Source organism: Schistocerca americana, chromosome X, assembly GCF_021461395.2.
Source record: "Schistocerca americana isolate TAMUIC-IGC-003095 chromosome X, iqSchAmer2.1, whole genome shotgun sequence".
Taxonomy (NCBI): domain Eukaryota; kingdom Metazoa; phylum Arthropoda; class Insecta; order Orthoptera; family Acrididae; genus Schistocerca; species Schistocerca americana.
In genome coordinates, this window is record NC_060130.1 from 163,474,585 (window position 1) to 163,495,612 (window position 21,028).

At 37.2% G+C, this 21,028-nt stretch overlaps 1 protein-coding gene across 1 annotated transcript in view; it reads right to left on the reverse strand.

The window, feature by feature from the left end:
• The window catches only part of LOC124555885 (delta(14)-sterol reductase LBR-like), a 241,770-nt gene that overhangs the window by 140,637 nt on the left and 80,105 nt on the right, over positions 1-21,028 (reverse strand). Inside the window, exon 8 of the mRNA XM_047129946.1 lies at positions 19,788-19,859. Within this exon, the coding sequence (XP_046985902.1) occupies positions 19,788-19,859 (72 nt within the window). The remainder of the gene's footprint in view (positions 1-19,787; positions 19,860-21,028) is intronic.

Genomic DNA, 21,028 nt, shown 5'->3' on the forward strand with positions numbered 1-21,028 from the left:
ACACACACACACACACACACACACACACACACACACACACAAAAGGACGCGCGCACGGTGGGGGGGGGGGGGGGGCAGGAAGGGGAAGAAGGTGTAGAGTAAGTGACTGATGGACTGGACTGCACTGCACTGCACTTGACACAGGCAGGCAGCGAGAGAGGGAGGAGAGAATGAATTCAACTTTTCTGCTACATAGAACCCTTCTGCTTGTCCTTGCTATTCATAACCTTTCTGCTTGTCATCCTTCAAGAGGCTACACAGATTTACATTACAACAAATATTTATGAATGAGAGTAGTCTCATTTCTTTTTTAAATCATGTCATCACTACTGGAACCTAAGTTACTTTTCGATTTTTCTTAATTTTGTAAATTTATATTCACAATGTACCACTTTACAATACACCATTGTAATCCTACAAGGACCAGAAGCAATCTAAATATAAAAAAGTGACGTAGATAAAGAAACACTGGATAAAATGAAGTGGCTTTTTATCCCCCCCCCCCAACCCCCAGGCGTCTTAAAATACTTTACATTCAATGTATTCAAGTTCACACAACTTCCTTCTCTTCCCATTAAAAAATATCATGTCTTGTGATGACAAAGAAATTCAGAAGCACTGGCAGATAACATAACTATTTAAACTAAATGTCAGTTAATGCTCTTGCAGTATAACTCCCAAAATCTTTGGGATCACAAAGAATTAAAATGTTTCTTTATGGAACAGTTTTATACTTATGAGTAAGAATGTCACCACAACTTTGTACAATAGCTTTCTATACTCTCCACTGTTTAACACCTTCTGCCTGGTTCTTTACCTAAAGATACAGACCTGCACGGATGGAAACATCAACCCATAACAGAGTTCTTTCTGCAAGTGAACCCTCTCCTCATAATCAAGAATAGTTTCTTATACCTGCCACAAACTATGTCCTTAAACCAATGAAACAACATTTCAAGACCGATTCAATGTTACATCTACCATGATTCCAATTATTCAAAGTGAAAATACCATGAGTGATTACAAAATGCTTAATTCAGTGATTGAACTAAACAAATTTACTCACCAACAGAGCCTTCCTTCGACAGTCGTCTTTGGAAATCTCCCTCAAAGTATGACTTTCCATATCTTGGCACATCTGAAATTTTGATAACAGGATTATTTTTGTATCGAATTTCAACATGCTAACAAAGTTTAATTTTCAACTACCACTCACTTCAGTTACATATATTTCATAAACATGTTGAATGAGAGAGTTGTGTCCACAATTATTTTTAATTAAACATTTCCACCAACTTTTGAAGAGTAATAGCACAATGAAATAGTAACAATTTTTACATGAAAAACTTCATTCCCATAATTGGCACAGTACCACCAGTTTTCGATACACTTTCTTGCTTGCATCATGAACACATTACTTTAGGTTCAAACTTCATTGCTGTATGATAACCAATCCTCTCATTCACCTACCTCTATGCCCATCACCATCTCATTAAACCTTACTGCCCTCATCATAACTTCACCCCTCACCCACCAAAACATAACCCCTTCTGCTATACTTTCTTACTCTATCATAACTAACCCTGAACAAGATTCCCTTATCTACCTCTCGCTCCCAAATCTCCACTCTGAACTGTGCACAATGCACACACGCTCTATATCGAGAACCAGCGTCTCCACCTTGTTGTGACAAGAGATAAACTTCTGTTACACTCTCAGAGCTATAAATCTTACTTCCGGTGTTTCTTTCATGAATCTGTGAAGCTCTTTATAAATTTGGCTTCCACATAACTACATATTTTATAATAATTTCTTCTTTGTGATCAGATGTCTCTCCACAAAAGTGGCAAAATGAATTGCAATTTAAAATTTTAATGATGTTCATATTGCAATATTAAATACATTACATGTATGTGAGTTCAAACATTGACTGTCAGTAACAACTTATACCTGAAGAAAAAGACACCTAAACTGCACCATTGCCCCAGTGATCTTCACATGATTGATTCTAACAGCACAAGGCTATTGGACCTAGCAACCAATTTTACATAGCAGATGCAAAGGAAGAATTTCTAAATGTGAGATGTACTAGTCCCTGCCTCAGTCATAAATACTAATACTGCAGTTCTGAAAAGAAAAGTATTCAAATGATGCATTAAACACGTAAGCACTCAAAATGTCAGTATTAATGGGCAACACAAATAGCCATGTAATTTTGTACTAAGTTCTTCGTCATTACAACTCCCTTGGAAGTGGCAAATGTTGTTTTTCAGGCCACAGTTATTCAATTCAAAACTTCCTACTTCAAGAGAATATCATTTTGTTAAATTGCAATGAATCTTTACATACATGGAATTCAAAGATACTTTAACAGTAACGTCACAGTATAAGAGTATGTTCTGCTGAATGGTATGATAAGCTGTGCTATGTAATTGACTTCTGGCAGCAAATATTTGTTAACTATTGTGAATACATTTTATCAGGTTAAAAATTCTGGTTCCAGCTCAAACCCAAGACACATTACAATGCCAGTAAAGTGCATAAAAGCCATAAACCCCAAGGCCTTTACAAAGCGACACCTAAAAAAGCTCGTCAGATGTCACTGTTTGAAATATTTTCCGATTTATCACTGACCAGATACAAGCAATTGTTTAAACAATGAAGGCTCTTGTACGATACAGAAATAAAAAGGAAAAATCTTCCAAAACCTCTTGTTTGACTATTCCTAAATAAATGACATATTCACGTTTGTCCATGCGACTTCAGGCATAATGTAGACTACTAGTTCTGTATCTTCTTATTACACTATACTTGATTGCTCCCATTATTAAGGTACTATCTGTCATAGCACGTTAGTCCATGCCTGAACTCTGTCACTATGCTGCAACAAGTTTATTGTTCATCAGTCAAATCTGTGGCAGTAGGCAAACAATTTACTACACTCATTATGTTGCACTCTGCTGGAAAAAATAATCTATGAGGCATGGTACAAAACAAACTTGATAAATGTTGTAAATCTGTCTGCTTACAAAACATTTACAACTAGCATAAAAGATAAAAGTAGGGCCACTTGCCGCCTTCCCGCCCCCCCCCCCCCCCGACACACACACACACACACACACACACACACACACACACACACACACACACAAAAGGACGCGCGCACGGTGGGGGGGGGGGGGGGGGGGCAGGAAGGGGAAGAAGGTGTAGAGTAAGTGACTGATGGACTGGACTGCACTGCACTGCACTTGACACAGGCAGGCAGCGAGAGAGGGAGGAGAGAATGAATTCAACTTTTCTGCTACATAGAACCCTTCTGCTTGTCCTTGCTATTCATAACCTTTCTGCTTGTCATCCTTCAAGAGGCTACACAGATTTACATTACAACAAATATTTATGAATGAGAGTAGTCTCATTTCTTTTTTAAATCATGTCATCACTACTGGAACCTAAGTTACTTTTCGATTTTTCTTAATTTTGTAAATTTATATTCACAATGTACCACTTTACAATACACCATTGTAATCCTACAAGGACCAGAAGCAATCTAAATATAAAAAAGTGACGTAGATAAAGAAACACTGGATAAAATGAAGTGGCTTTTTATCCCCCCCCCCCCCCCCCCCCCAACCCCCAGGCGTCTTAAAATACTTTACATTCAATGTATTCAAGTTCACACAACTTCCTTCTCTTCCCATTAAAAAATATCATGTCTTGTGATGACAAAGAAATTCAGAAGCACTGGCAGATAACATAACTATTTAAACTAAATGTCAGTTAATGCTCTTGCAGTATAACTCCCAAAATCTTTGGGATCACAAAGAATTAAAATGTTTCTTTATGGAACAGTTTTATACTTATGAGTAAGAATGTCACCACAACTTTGTACAATAGCTTTCTATACTCTCCACTGTTTAACACCTTCTGCCTGGTTCTTTACCTAAAGATACAGACCTGCACGGATGGAAACATCAACCCATAACAGAGTTCTTTCTGCAAGTGAACCCTCTCCTCATAATCAAGAATGGTTTCTTATACCTGCCACAAACTATGTCCTTAAACCAATGAAACAACATTTCACGACCGATTCAATGTTACATCTACCATGATTCCAATTATTCAAAGTGAAAATACCATGAGTGATTACAAAATGCTTAATTCAGTGATTGAACTAAACAAATTTACTCACCAACAGAGCCTTCCTTCGACAGTCGTCTTTGGAAATCTCCCTCAAAGTATGACTTTCCATATCTTGGCACATCTGAAATTTTGATAACAGGATTATTTATGTATCGAATTTCAACATGCTAACAAAGTTTAATTTTCAACTACTGCTCACTTCAGTTACATATATTTCATAAACATGTTGAATGAGAGAGTTGTGTCCACAATTATTTTTAATTAAACATTTCCACCAACTTTTGAAGAGTAATAGCACAATGAAATAGTAACAATTTTTACATGAAAAACTTCATTCCCATAATTGGCACAGTACCACCAGTTTTCGATACACTTTCTTGCTTGCATCATGAACACATTACTTTAGGTTCAAACTTCATTGTTGCATGATAACCAATCCTCTCATTCACCTACCTCTATGCCCATCACCATCTCATTAAACCTTACTGCCCTCATCATAACTTCACCCCTCACCCACCAAAACATAACCCCTTCTGCTATACTTTCTTACTCTATCATAACTAACCCTTAACAAGATTCCCTTATCTACCTCTCGCTCCCAAATCTCCACTCTGAACAGTGCACAATGCACACACGCTCTATATCGAGAACCAGCGTCTCCACCTTGTTGTGACAAGAGATAAACTTCTGTTACACTCTCAGAGCTATAAATCTTACTTCCGGTGTTTCTTTCATGAATCTGTGAAGCTCTTTATAAATTTGGCTTCCACATAACTACATATTTTATAATAATTTCTTCTTTGTGATCAGATGTCTCTCCACAAAAGTGGCAAAATGAATTGCAATTTAAAATTTTAATGATGTTCATATTGCAATATGAAATACATTACATGTATGTGAGTTCAAACATTGACTGTCAGTAACAACTTATACCTGAAGAAAAAGACACCTAAACTGCACCATTGCCCCAGTGATCTTCACATGATTGATTCTAACAGCACAAGGCTATTGGACCTAGCAACCAATTTTACATAGCAGATGCAAAGGAAGAATTTCTAAATGTGAGATGTACTAGTCCCTGCCTCAGTCATAAATACTAATACTGCAGTTCTGAAAAGAAAAGTATTCAAATGATGCATTAAACACGTAAGCACTCAAAATGTCAGTATTAATGGGCAACACAAATAGCCATGTAATTTTGTACTAAGTTCTTCGTCATTACAACTCCCTTGGAAGTGGCAAATGTTGTTTTTCAGGCCACAGTTATTCAATTCAAAACTTCCTACTTCAAGAGAATATCATTTTGTTAAATTGCAATGAATCTTTACATACATGGAATTCAAAGATACTTTAACAGTAACGTCACAGTATAAGAGTATGTTCTGCTGAATGGTATGATAAGCTGTGCTATGTAATTGACTTCTGGCAGCAAATATTTGTTAACTATTGTGAATACATTTTATCAGGTTAAAAATTCTGGTTCCAGCTCAAACCCAAGACACATTACAATGCCAGTAAAGTGCATAAAAGCCATAAACCCCAAGGCCTTTACAAAGCGACACCTAAAAAAGCTCGTCAGATGTCACTGTTTGAAATATTTTCCGATTTATCACTGACCAGATACAAGCAATTGTTTAAACAATGAAGGCTCTTGTACGATACAGAAATAAAAAGGAAAAATCTTCCAAAACCTCTTGTTTGACTATTCCTAAATAAATGACATATTCACGTTTGTCCATGCGACTTCAGGCATAATGTAGACTACTAGTTCTGTATCTTCTTATTACACTATACTTGATTGCTCCCATTATTAAGGTACTATCTGTCATAGCACGTTAGTCCATGCCTGAACTCTGTCACTATGCTGCAACAAGTTTATTGTTCATCAGTCAAATCTGTGGCAGTAGGCAAACAATTTACTACACTCATTATGTTGCACTCTGCTGGAAAAAATAATCTATGAGGCATGGTACAAAACAAACTTGATAAATGTTGTAAATCTGTCTGCTTACAAAACATTTACAACTAGCATAAAAGATAAAAGTAGGGCCACTTGCCGCCTTCCCCCCCCCCCCCCCCCCCCCCGACACACACACACACACACACACACACACACACACAAAAGGACGCGCGCACAGTGGGGGGGGGGGGGGGCAGGAAGGGGAAGAAGGTGTAGAGTAAGTGACTGATGGACTGGACTGCACTGCACTGCACTGCACTTGACACAGGCAGGCAGCGAGAGAGGGAGGAGAGAATGAATTCAACTTTTCTGCTACATAGAACCCTTCTGCTTGTCCTTGCTATTCATAACCTTTCTGCTTGTCATCCTTCAAGAGGCTACACAGATTTACATTACAACAAATATTTATGAATGAGAGTAGTCTCATTTCTTTTTTAAATCATGTCATCACTACTGGAACCTAAGTTACTTTTCGATTTTTCTTAATTTTGTAAATTTATATTCACAATGTACCACTTTACAATACACCATTGTAATCCTACAAGGACCAGAAGCAATCTAAATATAAAAAAGTGACGTAGATAAAGAAACACTGGATAAAATGAAGTGGCTTTTTATCCCCCCCCCCCCAACCCCCAGGCGTCTTAAAATACTTTACATTCAATGTATTCAAGTTCACACAACTTCCTTCTCTTCCCATTAAAAAATATCATGTCTTGTGATGACAAAGAAATTCAGAAGCACTGGCAGATAACATAACTATTTAAACTAAATGTCAGTTAATGCTCTTGCAGTATAACTCCCAAAATCTTTGGGATCACAAAGAATTAAAATGTTTCTTTATGGAACAGTTTTATACTTATGAGTAAGAATGTCACCACAACTTTGTACAATAGCTTTCTATACTCTCCACTGTTTAACACCTTCTGCCTGGTTCTTTACCTAAAGATACAGACCTGCACGGATGGAAACATCAACCCATAACAGAGTTCTTTCTGCAAGTGAACCCTCTCCTCATAATCAAGAATAGTTTCTTATACCTGCCACAAACTATGTCCTTAAACCAATGAAACAACATTTCAAGACCGATTCAATGTTACATCTACCATGATTCCAATTATTCAAAGTGAAAATACCATGAGTGATTACAAAATGCTTAATTCAGTGATTGAACTAAACAAATTTACTCACCAACAGAGCCTTCCTTCGACAGTCGTCTTTGGAAATCTCCCTCAAAGTATGACTTTCCATATCTTGGCACATCTGAAATTTTGATAACAGGATTATTTATGTATCGAATTTCAACATGCTAACAAAGTTTAATTTTCAACTACCGCTCACTTCAGTTACATATATTTCATAAACATGTTGAATGAGAGAGTTGTGTCCACAATTATTTTTAATTAAACATTTCCACCAACTTTTGAAGAGTAATAGCACAATGAAATAGTAACAATTTTTACATGAAAAACTTCATTCCCATAATTGGCACAGTACCACCAGTTTTCGATACACTTTCTTGCTTGCATCATGAACACATTACTTTAGGTTCAAACTTCATTGCTGCATGATAACCAATCCTCTCATTCACCTACCTCTATGCCCATCACCATCTCATTAAACCTTACTGCCCTCATCATAACTTCACCCCTCACCCACCAAAACATAACCCCTTCTGCTATACTTTCTTACTCTATCATAACTAACCCTTAACAAGATTCCCTTATCTACCTCTCGCTCCCAAATCTCCACTCTGAACAGTGCACAATGCACACACGCTCTATATCGAGAACCAGCGTCTCCACCTTGTTGTGACAAGAGATAAACTTCTGTTACACTCTCAGAGCTATAAATCTTACTTCCGGTGTTTCTTTCATGAATCTGTGAAGCTCTTTATAAATTTGGCTTCCACATAACTACATATTTTATAATAATTTCTTCTTTGTGATCAGATGTCTCTCCACAAAAGTGGCAAAATGAATTGCAATTTAAAATTTTAATGATGTTCATATTGCAATATTAAATACATTACATGTATGTGAGTTCAAACATTGACTGTCAGTAACAACTTATACCTGAAGAAAAAGACACCTAAACTGCACCATTGCCCCAGTGATCTTCACATGATTGATTCTAACAGCACAAGGCTATTGGACCTAGCAACCAATTTTACATAGCAGATGCAAAGGAAGAATTTCTAAATGTGAGATGTACTAGTCCCTGCCTCAGTCATAAATACTAATACTGCAGTTCTGAAAAGAAAAGTATTCAAATGATGCATTAAACACGTAAGCACTCAAAATGTCAGTATTAATGGGCAACACAAATAGCCATGTAATTTTGTACTAAGTTCTTCGTCATTACAACTCCCTTGGAAGTGGCAAATGTTGTTTTTCAGGCCACAGTTATTCAATTCAAAACTTCCTACTTCAAGAGAATATCATTTTGTTAAATTGCAATGAATCTTTACATACATGGAATTCAAAGATACTTTAACAGTAACGTCACAGTATAAGAGTATGTTCTGCTGAATGGTATGATAAGCTGTGCTATGTAATTGACTTCTGGCAGCAAATATTTGTTAACTATTGTGAATACATTTTATCAGGTTAAAAATTCTGGTTCCAGCTCAAACCCAAGACACATTACAATGCCAGTAAAGTGCATAAAAGCCATAAACCCCAAGGCCTTTACAAAGCGACACCTAAAAAAGCTCGTCAGATGTCACTGTTTGAAATATTTTCCGATTTATCACTGACCAGATACAAGCAATTGTTTAAACAATGAAGGCTCTTGTACGATACAGAAATAAAAAGGAAAAATCTTCCAAAACCTCTTGTTTGACTATTCCTAAATAAATGACATATTCACGTTTGTCCATGCGACTTCAGGCATAATGTAGACTACTAGTTCTGTATCTTCTTATTACACTATACTTGATTGCTCCCATTATTAAGGTACTATCTGTCATAGCACGTTAGTCCATGCCTGAACTCTGTCACTATGCTGCAACAAGTTTATTGTTCATCAGTCAAATCTGTGGCAGTAGGCAAACAATTTACTACACTCATTATGTTGCACTCTGCTGGAAAAAATAATCTATGAGGCATGGTACAAAACAAACTTGATAAATGTTGTAAATCTGTCTGCTTACAAAACATTTACAACTAGCATAAAAGATAAAAGTAGGGCCACTTGACGCCTTCCCCCCCCCCCCCCCCGGCACACACACACACACACACACACACACACACACACACACACACACACACACACACACACACACACAAAAGGACGCGCGCACGGTGGGGGGGGGGGGGGCAGGAAGGGGAAGAAGGTGTAGAGTAAGTGACTGATGGACTGGACTGCACTGCACTGCACTGCACTTGACACAGGCAGGCAGCGAGAGAGGGAGGAGAGAATGAATTCAACTTTTCTGCTACATAGAACCCTTCTGCTTGTCCTTGCTATTCATAACCTTTCTGCTTGTCATCCTTCAAGAGGCTACACAGATTTACATTACAACAAATATTTATGAATGAGAGTAGTCTCATTTCTTTTTTAAATCATGTCATCACTACTGGAACCTAAGTTACTTTTCGATTTTTCTTAATTTTGTAAATTTATATTCACAATGTACCACTTTACAATACACCATTGTAATCCTACAAGGACCAGAAGCAATCTAAATATAAAAAAGTGACGTAGATAAAGAAACACTGGATAAAATGAAGTGGCTTTTTATCCCCCCCCCCCCCCCCCCCCAACCCCCAGGCGTCTTAAAATACTTTACATTCAATGTATTCAAGTTCACACAACTTCCTTCTCTTCCCATTAAAAAATATCATGTCTTGTGATGACAAAGAAATTCAGAAGCACTGGCAGATAACATAACTATTTAAACTAAATGTCAGTTAATGCTCTTGCAGTATAACTCCCAAAATCTTTGGGATCACAAAGAATTAAAATGTTTCTTTATGGAACAGTTTTATACTTATGAGTAAGAATGTCACCACAACTTTGTACAATAGCTTTCTATACTCTCCACTGTTTAACACCTTCTGCCTGGTTCTTTACCTAAAGATACAGACCTGCACGGATGGAAACATCAACCCATAACAGAGTTCTTTCTGCAAGTGAACCCTCTCCTCATAATCAAGAATAGTTTCTTATACCTGCCACAAACTATGTCCTTAAACCAATGAAACAACATTTCAAGACCGATTCAATGTTACATCTACCATGATTCCAATTATTCAAAGTGAAAATACCATGAGTGATTACAAAATGCTTAATTCAGTGATTGAACTAAACAAATTTACTCACCAACAGAGCCTTCCTTCGACAGTCGTCTTTGGAAATCTCCCTCAAAGTATGACTTTCCATATCTTGGCACATCTGAAATTTTGATAACAGGATTATTTATGTATCGAATTTCAACATGCTAACAAAGTTTAATTTTCAACTACCGCTCACTTCAGTTACATATATTTCATAAACATGTTGAATGAGAGAGTTGTGTCCACAATTATTTTTAATTAAACATTTCCACCAACTTTTGAAGAGTAATAGCACAATGAAATAGTAACAATTTTTACATGAAAAACTTCATTCCCATAATTGGCACAGTACCACCAGTTTTCGATACACTTTCTTGCTTGCATCATGAACACATTACTTTAGGTTCAAACTTCATTGCTGCATGATAACCAATCCTCTCATTCACCTACCTCTATGCCCATCACCATCTCATTAAACCTTACTGCCCTCATCATAACTTCACCCCTCACCCACCAAAACATAACCCCTTCTGCTATACTTTCTTACTCTATCATAACTAACCCTTAACAAGATTCCCTTATCTACCTCTCGCTCCCAAATCTCCACTCTGAACAGTGCACAATGCACACACGCTCTATATCGAGAACCAGCGTCTCCACCTTGTTGTGACAAGAGATAAACTTCTGTTACACTCTCAGAGCTATAAATCTTACTTCCGGTGTTTCTTTCATGAATCTGTGAAGCTCTTTATAAATTTGGCTTCCACATAACTACATATTTTATAATAATTTCTTCTTTGTGATCAGATGTCTCTCCACAAAAGTGGCAAAATGAATTGCAATTTAAAATTTTAATGATGTTCATATTGCAATATTAAATACATTACATGTATGTGAGTTCAAACATTGACTGTCAGTAACAACTTATACCTGAAGAAAAAGACACCTAAACTGCACCATTGCCCCAGTGATCTTCACATGATTGATTCTAACAGCACAAGGCTATTGGACCTAGCAACCAATTTTACATAGCAGATGCAAAGGAAGAATTTCTAAATGTGAGATGTACTAGTCCCTGCCTCAGTCATAAATACTAATACTGCAGTTCTGAAAAGAAAAGTATTCAAATGATGCATTAAACACGTAAGCACTCAAAATGTCAGTATTAATGGGCAACACAAATAGCCATGTAATTTTGTACTAAGTTCTTCGTCATTACAACTCCCTTGGAAGTGGCAAATGTTGTTTTTCAGGCCACAGTTATTCAATTCAAAACTTCCTACTTCAAGAGAATATCATTTTGTTAAATTGCAATGAATCTTTACATACATGGAATTCAAAGATACTTTAACAGTAACGTCACAGTATAAGAGTATGTTCTGCTGAATGGTATGATAAGCTGTGCTATGTAATTGACTTCTGGCAGCAAATATTTGTTAACTATTGTGAATACATTTTATCAGGTTAAAAATTCTGGTTCCAGCTCAAACCCAAGACACATTACAATGCCAGTAAAGTGCATAAAAGCCATAAACCCCAAGGCCTTTACAAAGCGACACCTAAAAAAGCTCGTCAGATGTCACTGTTTGAAATATTTTCCGATTTATCACTGACCAGATACAAGCAATTGTTTAAACAATGAAGGCTCTTGTACGATACAGAAATAAAAAGGAAAAATCTTCCAAAACCTCTTGTTTGACTATTCCTAAATAAATGACATATTCACGTTTGTCCATGCGACTTCAGGCATAATGTAGACTACTAGTTCTGTATCTTCTTATTACACTATACTTGATTGCTCCCATTATTAAGGTACTATCTGTCATAGCACGTTAGTCCATGCCTGAACTCTGTCACTATGCTGCAACAAGTTTATTGTTCATCAGTCAAATCTGTGGCAGTAGGCAAACAATTTACTACACTCATTATGTTGCACTCTGCTGGAAAAAATAATCTATGAGGCATGGTACAAAACAAACTTGATAAATGTTGTAAATCTGTCTGCTTACAAAACATTTACAACTAGCATAAAAGATAAAAGTAGGGCCACTTGCCGCCTTCCCCCCCCCCCCCCCCCCGGCACACACACACACACACACACACACACACACACACACACACACACACACACACACACAAAAGGACGCGCGCACGGTGGGGGGGGGGGGGGGGCAGGAAGGGGAAGAAGGTGTAGAGTAAGTGACTGATGGACTGGACTGCACTGCACTGCACTTGACACAGGCAGGCAGCGAGAGAGGGAGGAGAGAATGAATTCAACTTTTCTGCTACATAGAACCCTTCTGCTTGTCCTTGCTATTCATAACCTTTCTGCTTGTCATCCTTCAAGAGGCTACACAGATTTACATTACAACAAATATTTATGAATGAGAGTAGTCTCATTTCTTTTTTAAATCATGTCATCACTACTGGAACCTAAGTTACTTTTCGATTTTTCTTAATTTTGTAAATTTATATTCACAATGTACCACTTTACAATACACCATTGTAATCCTACAAGGACCAGAAGCAATCTAAATATAAAAAAGTGACGTAGATAAAGAAACACTGGATAAAATGAAGTGGCTTTTTATCCCCCCCCCCCCCCCCCCCCCCAACCCCCAGGCGTCTTAAAATACTTTACATTCAATGTATTCAAGTTCACACAACTTCCTTCTCTTCCCATTAAAAAATATCATGTCTTGTGATGACAAAGAAATTCAGAAGCACTGGCAGATAACATAACTATTTAAACTAAATGTCAGTTAATGCTCTTGCAGTATAACTCCCAAAATCTTTGGGATCACAAAGAATTAAAATGTTTCTTTATGGAACAGTTTTATACTTATGAGTAAGAATGTCACCACAACTTTGTACAATAGCTTTCTATACTCTCCACTGTTTAACACCTTCTGCCTGGTTCTTTACCTAAAGATACAGACCTGCACGGATGGAAACATCAACCCATAACAGAGTTCTTTCTGCAAGTGAACCCTCTCCTCATAATCAAGAATAGTTTCTTATACCTGCCACAAACTATGTCCTTAAACCAATGAAACAACATTTCAAGACCGATTCAATGTTACATCTACCATGATTCCAATTATTCAAAGTGAAAATACCATGAGTGATTACAAAATGCTTAATTCAGTGATTGAACTAAACAAATTTACTCACCAACAGAGCCTTCCTTCGACAGTCGTCTTTGGAAATCTCCCTCAAAGTATGACTTTCCATATCTTGGCACATCTGAAATTTTGATAACAGGATTATTTTTGTATCGAATTTCAACATGCTAACAAAGTTTAATTTTCAACTACCACTCACTTCAGTTACATATATTTCATAAACATGTTGAATGAGAGAGTTGTGTCCACAATTATTTTTAATTAAACATTTCCACCAACTTTTGAAGAGTAATAGCACAATGAAATAGTAACAATTTTTACATGAAAAACTTCATTCCCATAATTGGCACAGTACCACCAGTTTTCGATACACTTTCTTGCTTGCATCATGAACACATTACTTTAGGTTCAAACTTCATTGCTGTATGATAACCAATCCTCTCATTCACCTACCTCTATGCCCATCACCATCTCATTAAACCTTACTGCCCTCATCATAACTTCACCCCTCACCCACCAAAACATAACCCCTTCTGCTATACTTTCTTACTCTATCATAACTAACCCTGAACAAGATTCCCTTATCTACCTCTCGCTCCCAAATCTCCACTCTGAACTGTGCACAATGCACACACGCTCTATATCGAGAACCAGCGTCTCCACCTTGTTGTGACAAGAGATAAACTTCTGTTACACTCTCAGAGCTATAAATCTTACTTCCGGTGTTTCTTTCATGAATCTGTGAAGCTCTTTATAAATTTGGCTTCCACATAACTACATATTTTATAATAATTTCTTCTTTGTGATCAGATGTCTCTCCACAAAAGTGGCAAAATGAATTGCAATTTAAAATTTTAATGATGTTCATATTGCAATATTAAATACATTACATGTATGTGAGTTCAAACATTGACTGTCAGTAACAACTTATACCTGAAGAAAAAGACACCTAAACTGCACCATTGCCCCAGTGATCTTCACATGATTGATTCTAACAGCACAAGGCTATTGGACCTAGCAACCAATTTTACATAGCAGATGCAAAGGAAGAATTTCTAAATGTGAGATGTACTAGTCCCTGCCTCAGTCATAAATACTAATACTGCAGTTCTGAAAAGAAAAGTATTCAAATGATGCATTAAACACGTAAGCACTCAAAATGTCAGTATTAATGGGCAACACAAATAGACATGTAATTTTGTACTAAGTTCTTCGTCATTACAACTCCCTTGGAAGTGGCAAATGTTGTTTTTCAGGCCACAGTTATTCAATTCAAAACTTCCTACTTCAAGAGAATATCATTTTGTTAAATTGCAATGAATCTTTACATACATGGAATTCAAAGATACTTTAACAGTAACGTCACAGTATAAGAGTATGTTCTGCTGAATGGTATGATAAGCTGTGCTATGTAATTGACTTCTGGCAGCAAATATTTGTTAACTATTGTGAATACATTTTATCAGGTTAAAAATTCTGGTTCCAGCTCAAACCCAAGACACATTACAATGCCAGTAAAGTGCATAAAAGCCATAAACCCCAAGGCCTTTACAAAGCGACACCTAAAAAAGCTCGTCAGATGTCACTGTTTGAAATATTTTCCGATTTATCACTGACCAGATACAAGCAATTGTTTAAACAATGAAGGCTCTTGTACGATACAGAAATAAAAAGGAAAAATCTTCCAAAACCTCTTGTTTGACTATTCCTAAATAAATGACATATTCACGTTTGTCCATGCGACTTCAGGCATAATGTAGACTACTAGTTCTGTATCTTCTTATTACACTATACTTGATTGCTCCCATTATTAAGGTACTATCTGTCATAGCACGTTAGTCCATGCCTGAACTCTGTCACTATGCTGCAACAAGTTTATTGTTCATCAGTCAAATCTGTGGCAGTAGGCAAACAATTTACTACACTCATTATGTTGCACTCTGCTGGAAAAAATAATCTATGAGGCATGGTACAAAACAAACTTGATAAATGTTGTAAATCTGTCTGCTTACAAAACATTTACAACTAGCATAAAAGATAAAAGTAGGGCCACTTGCCGCCTTCCCCCCCCCCCTCCCCCCCGGCACACACACACACACACACACACACACACACACACACACACACACACACACACAAAAGGACGCGCGCACGGTGGGGGGGGGGGGGGCAGGAAGGGGAAGAAGGTGTAGAGTAAGTGACTGATGGACTGGACTGCACTGCACTGCACTTGACACAGGCAGGCAGCGAGAGAGGGAGGAGAGAATGAATTCAACTTTTCTGCTACATAGAACCCTTCTGCTTGTCCTTGCTATTCATAACCTTTCTGCTTGTCATCCTTCAAGAGGCTACACAGATTTACATTACAACAAATATTTATGAATGAGAGTAGTCTCATTTCTTTTTTAAATCATGTCATCACTACTGGAACCTAAGTTACTTTTCGATTTTTCTTAATTTTGTAAATTTATATTCACAATGTACCACTTTACAATACACCATTGTAATCCTACAAGGACCAGAAGCAATCTAAATATAAAAAAGTGACGTAGATAAAGAAACACTGGATAAAATGAAGTGGCTTTTTATCCCCCCCCCCCCCAACCCCCAGGCGTCTTAAAATACTTTACATTCAATGTATTCAAGTTCACACAACTTCCTTCTCTTCCCATTAAAAAATATCATGTCTTGTGATGACAAAGAAATTCAGAAGCACTGGCAGATAACATAACTATTTAAACTAAATGTCAGTTAATGCTCTTGCAGTATAACTCCCAAAATCTTTGGGATCACAAAGAATTAAAATGTTTCTTTATGGAACAGTTTTATACTTATGAGTAAGAATGTCACCACAACTTTGTACAATAGCTTTCTATACTCTCCACTGTTTAACACCTTCTGCCTGGTTCTTTACCTAAAGATACAGACCTGCACGGATGGAAACATCAACCCATAACAGAGTTCTTTCTGCAAGTGAACCCTCTCCTCATAATCAAGAATAGTTTCTTATACCTGCCACAAACTATGTCCTTAAACCAATGAAACAACATTTCAAGACCGATTCAATGTTACATCTACCATGATTCCAATTATTCAAAGTGAAAATACCATGAGTGATTACAAAATGCTTAATTCAGTGATTGAACTAAACAAATTTACTCACCAACAGAGCCTTCCTTCGACAGTCGTCTTTGGAAATCTCCCTCAAAGTATGACTTTCCATATCTTGGCACATCTGAAATTTTGATAACAGGATTATTTATGTATCGAATTTCAACATGCTAACAAAGTTTAATTTTCAACTACCGCTCACTTCAGTTACATATATTTCATAAACATGTTGAATGAGAGAGTTGTGTCCACAATTATTTTTAATTAAACATTTCCACCAACTTTTGAAGAGTAATAGCACAATGAAATAGTAACAATTTTTACATGAAAAACTTCATTCCCATAATTGGCACAGTACCACCAGTTTTCGATACACTTTCTTGCTTGCATCATGAACACATTACTTTAGGTTCAAACTTCATTGCTGCATGATAACCAATCCTCTCATTCACCTACCTCTATGCCCATCACCATCTCATTAAACCTTACTGCCCTCATCATAACTTCACCCCTCACCCACCAAAACATAACCCCTTCTGCTATACTTTCTTACTCTATCATAACTAACCCTTAACAAGATTCCCTTATCTACCTCTCGCTCCCAAATCTCCACTCTGAACAGTGCACAATGCACACACGCTCTATGTCGAGAACCAGCGTCTCCACCTTGTTGTGACAAGAGATAAACTTCTGTTACACTCTCAGAGCTATAAATCTTACTTCCGGTGTTTCTTTCATGAATCTGTGAAGCTCTTTATAAATTTGGCTTCCACATAACTACATATTTTATAATAATTTCTTCTTTGTGATCAGATGTCTCTCCACAAAAGTGGCAAAATGAATTGCAATTTAAAATTTTAATGATGTTCATATTGCAATATTAAATACATTACATGTATGTGAGTTCAAACATTGACTGTCAGTAACAACTTATACCTGAAGAAAAAGACACCTAAACTGCACCATTGCCCCAGTGATCTTCACATGATTGATTCTAACAGCACAAGGCTATTGGACCTAGCAACCAATTTTACATAGCAGATGCAAAGGAAGAATTTCTAAATGTGAGATGTACTAGTCCCTGCCTCAGTCATAAATACTAATACTGCAGTTCTGAAAAGAAAAGTATTCAAATGATGCATTAAACACGTAAGCACTCAAAATGTCAGTATTAATGGGCAACACAAATAGCCATGTAATTTTGTACTAAGTTCTTCGTCATTACAACTCCCTTGGAAGTGGCAAATGTTGTTTTTCAGGCCACAGTTATTCAATTCAAAACTTCCTACTTCAAGAGAATATCATTTTGTTAAATTGCAATGAATCTTTACATACATGGAATTCAAAGATACTTTAACAGTAACGTCACAGTATAAGAGTATGTTCTGCTGAATGGTATGATAAGCTGTGCTATGTAATTGACTTCTGGCAGCAAATATTTGTTAACTATTGTGAATACATTTTATCAGGTTAAAAATTCTGGTTCCAGCTCAAACCCAAGACACATTACAATGCCAGTAAAGTGCATAAAAGCCATAAACCCCAAGGCCTTTACAAAGCGACACCTAAAAAAGCTCGTCAGATGTCACTGTTTGAAATATTTTCCGATTTATCACTGACCAGATACAAGCAATTGTTTAAACAATGAAGGCTCTTGTACGATACAGAAATAAAAAGGAAAAATCTTCCAAAACCTCTTGTTTGACTATTCCTAAATAAATGACATATTCACGTTTGTCCATGCGACTTCAGGCATAATGTAGACTACTAGTTCTGTATCTTCTTATTACACTATACTTGATTGCTCCCATTATTAAGGTACTATCTGTCATAGCACGTTAGTCCATGCCTGAACTCTGTCACTATGCTGCAACAAGTTTATTGTTCATCAGTCAAATCTGTGGCAGTAGGCAAACAATTTACTACACTCATTATGTTGCACTCTGCTGGAAAAAATAATCTATGAGGCATGGTACAAAACAAACTTGATAAATGTTGTAAATCTGTCTGCTTACAAAACATTTACAACTAGCATAAAAGATAAAAGTAGGGCCACTTGCCGCCTTCCCCCCCCCCCCCCCCCCGGCACACACACACACACACACACACACACACACACACACACACACACACACACACACAAAAGGACGCGCGCACGGTGGGGGGGGGGGGGGGCAGGAAGGGGAAGAAGGTGTAGAGTAAGTGACTGATGGACTGGACTGCACTGCACTGCACTTGACACAGGCAGGCAGCGAGAGAGGGAGGAGAGAATGAATTCAACTTTTCTGCTACATAGAACCCTTCTGCTTGTCCTTGCTATTCATAACCTTTCTGCTTGTCATCCTTCAAGAGGCTACACAGATTTACATTACAACAAATATTTATGAATGAGAGTAGTCTCATTTCTTTTTTAAATCATGTCATCACTACTGGAACCTAAGTTACTTTTCGATTTTTCTTAATTTTGTAAATTTATATTCACAATGTACCACTTTACAATACACCATTGTAATCCTACAAGGACCAGAAGCAATCTAAATATAAAAAAGTGACGTAGATAAAGAAACACTGGATAAAATGAAGTGGCTTTTTATCCCCCCCCCCCCCCCCAACCCCCAGGCGTCTTAAAATACTTTACATTCAATGTATTCAAGTTCACACAACTTCCTTCTCTTCCCATTAAAAAATATCATGTCTTGTGATGACAAAGAAATTCAGAAGCACTGGCAGATAACATAACTATTTAAACTAAATGTCAGTTAATGCTCTTGCAGTATAACTCCCAAAATCTTTGGGATCACAAAGAATTAAAATGTTTCTTTATGGAACAGTTTTATACTTATGAGTAAGAATGTCACCACAACTTTGTACAATAGCTTTCTATACTCTCCACTGTTTAACACCTTCTGCCTGGTTCTTTACCTAAAGATACAGACCTGCACGGATGGAAACATCAACCCATAACAGAGTTCTTTCTGCAAGTGAACCCTCTCCTCATAATCAAGAATGGTTTCTTATACCTGCCACAAACTATGTCCTTAAACCAATGAAACAACATTTCACGACCGATTCAATGTTACATCTACCATGATTCCAATTATTCAAAGTGAAAATACCATGAGTGATTACAAAATGCTTAATTCAGTGATTGAACTAAACAAATTTACTCACCAACAGAGCCTTCCTTCGACAGTCGTCTTTGGAAATCTCCCTCAAAGTATGACTTTCCATATCTTGGCACATCTGAAATTTTGATAACAGGATTATTTATGTATCGAATTTCAACATGCTAACAAAGTTTAATTTTCAACTACCGCTCACTTCAGTTACATATATTTCATAAACATGTTGAATGAGAGAGTTGTGTCCACAATTATTTTTAATTAAACATTTCCACCAACTTTTGAAGAGTAATAGCACAATGAAATAGTAACAATTTTTACATGAAAAACTTCATTCCCATAATTGGCACAGTACCACCAGTTTTCGATACACTTTCTTGCTTGCATCATGAACACATTACTTTAGGTTCAAACTTCATTGCTGCATGATAACCAATCCTCTCATTCACCTACCTCTATGCCCATCACCATCTCATTAAACCTTACTGCCCTCATCATAACTTCACCCCTCACCCCCCAAAACATAACCCCTTCTGCTATACTTTCTTACTCTATCATAACTAACCCTTAACAAGATTCCCTTATCTACCTCTCACACCCAAACCTTCACTCTGAACTGTGCACAATGCACATACGCTCTAGATCGAGAACCAGAGTCTCCAGCTTGTTGTGACAAGAGTTAATCTGCTGTTACAAAAATCAAAAAGGCTCTGAGAACTATGGGACTTAACTTCTGAGGTCATCAGTCCCCTAGAACTTAGAACTACTTAAACCTAACTAACCTAAGAACATCACACATATCCATGCCCGAGGCAGGATTCGAACCTGTGACCATAGTGGTCGCGCGGTTCCAGACTGTAGCACCTAGAACCGCTTGGCCACCCCAGCTGGCAAGCTGCTGTAACACTCTCAGAGCTAGAAATCTTGCTTTATGTTGGTTCGACAAGGAGACAATCACTAAGCCATTGGTCTTCCATGAATCTGTGAAGCTCTTTAAAAATTTGGTCTCCACATAACTACATATTTTATAATAATTTCTTCTTTGTGAAGGAAACACCATTACAGAGTCTGACATGACATACAGCTTTTCACTCTGACATGGTGAGATGCCAACTGATGTGGCTTAAGGGAACTGAGTGCCACTTCACATCTCAATGAATCACTGCTTGGTTTTATTAATACTACACATAAGTTTAGTTTCAGCTGGTGAAACGGAAGAGTCACTGCTGAAATAGTGGCTGCTAACACTTGGGACACATATCTATTCAAATGGGACTGACATTTAGTTAG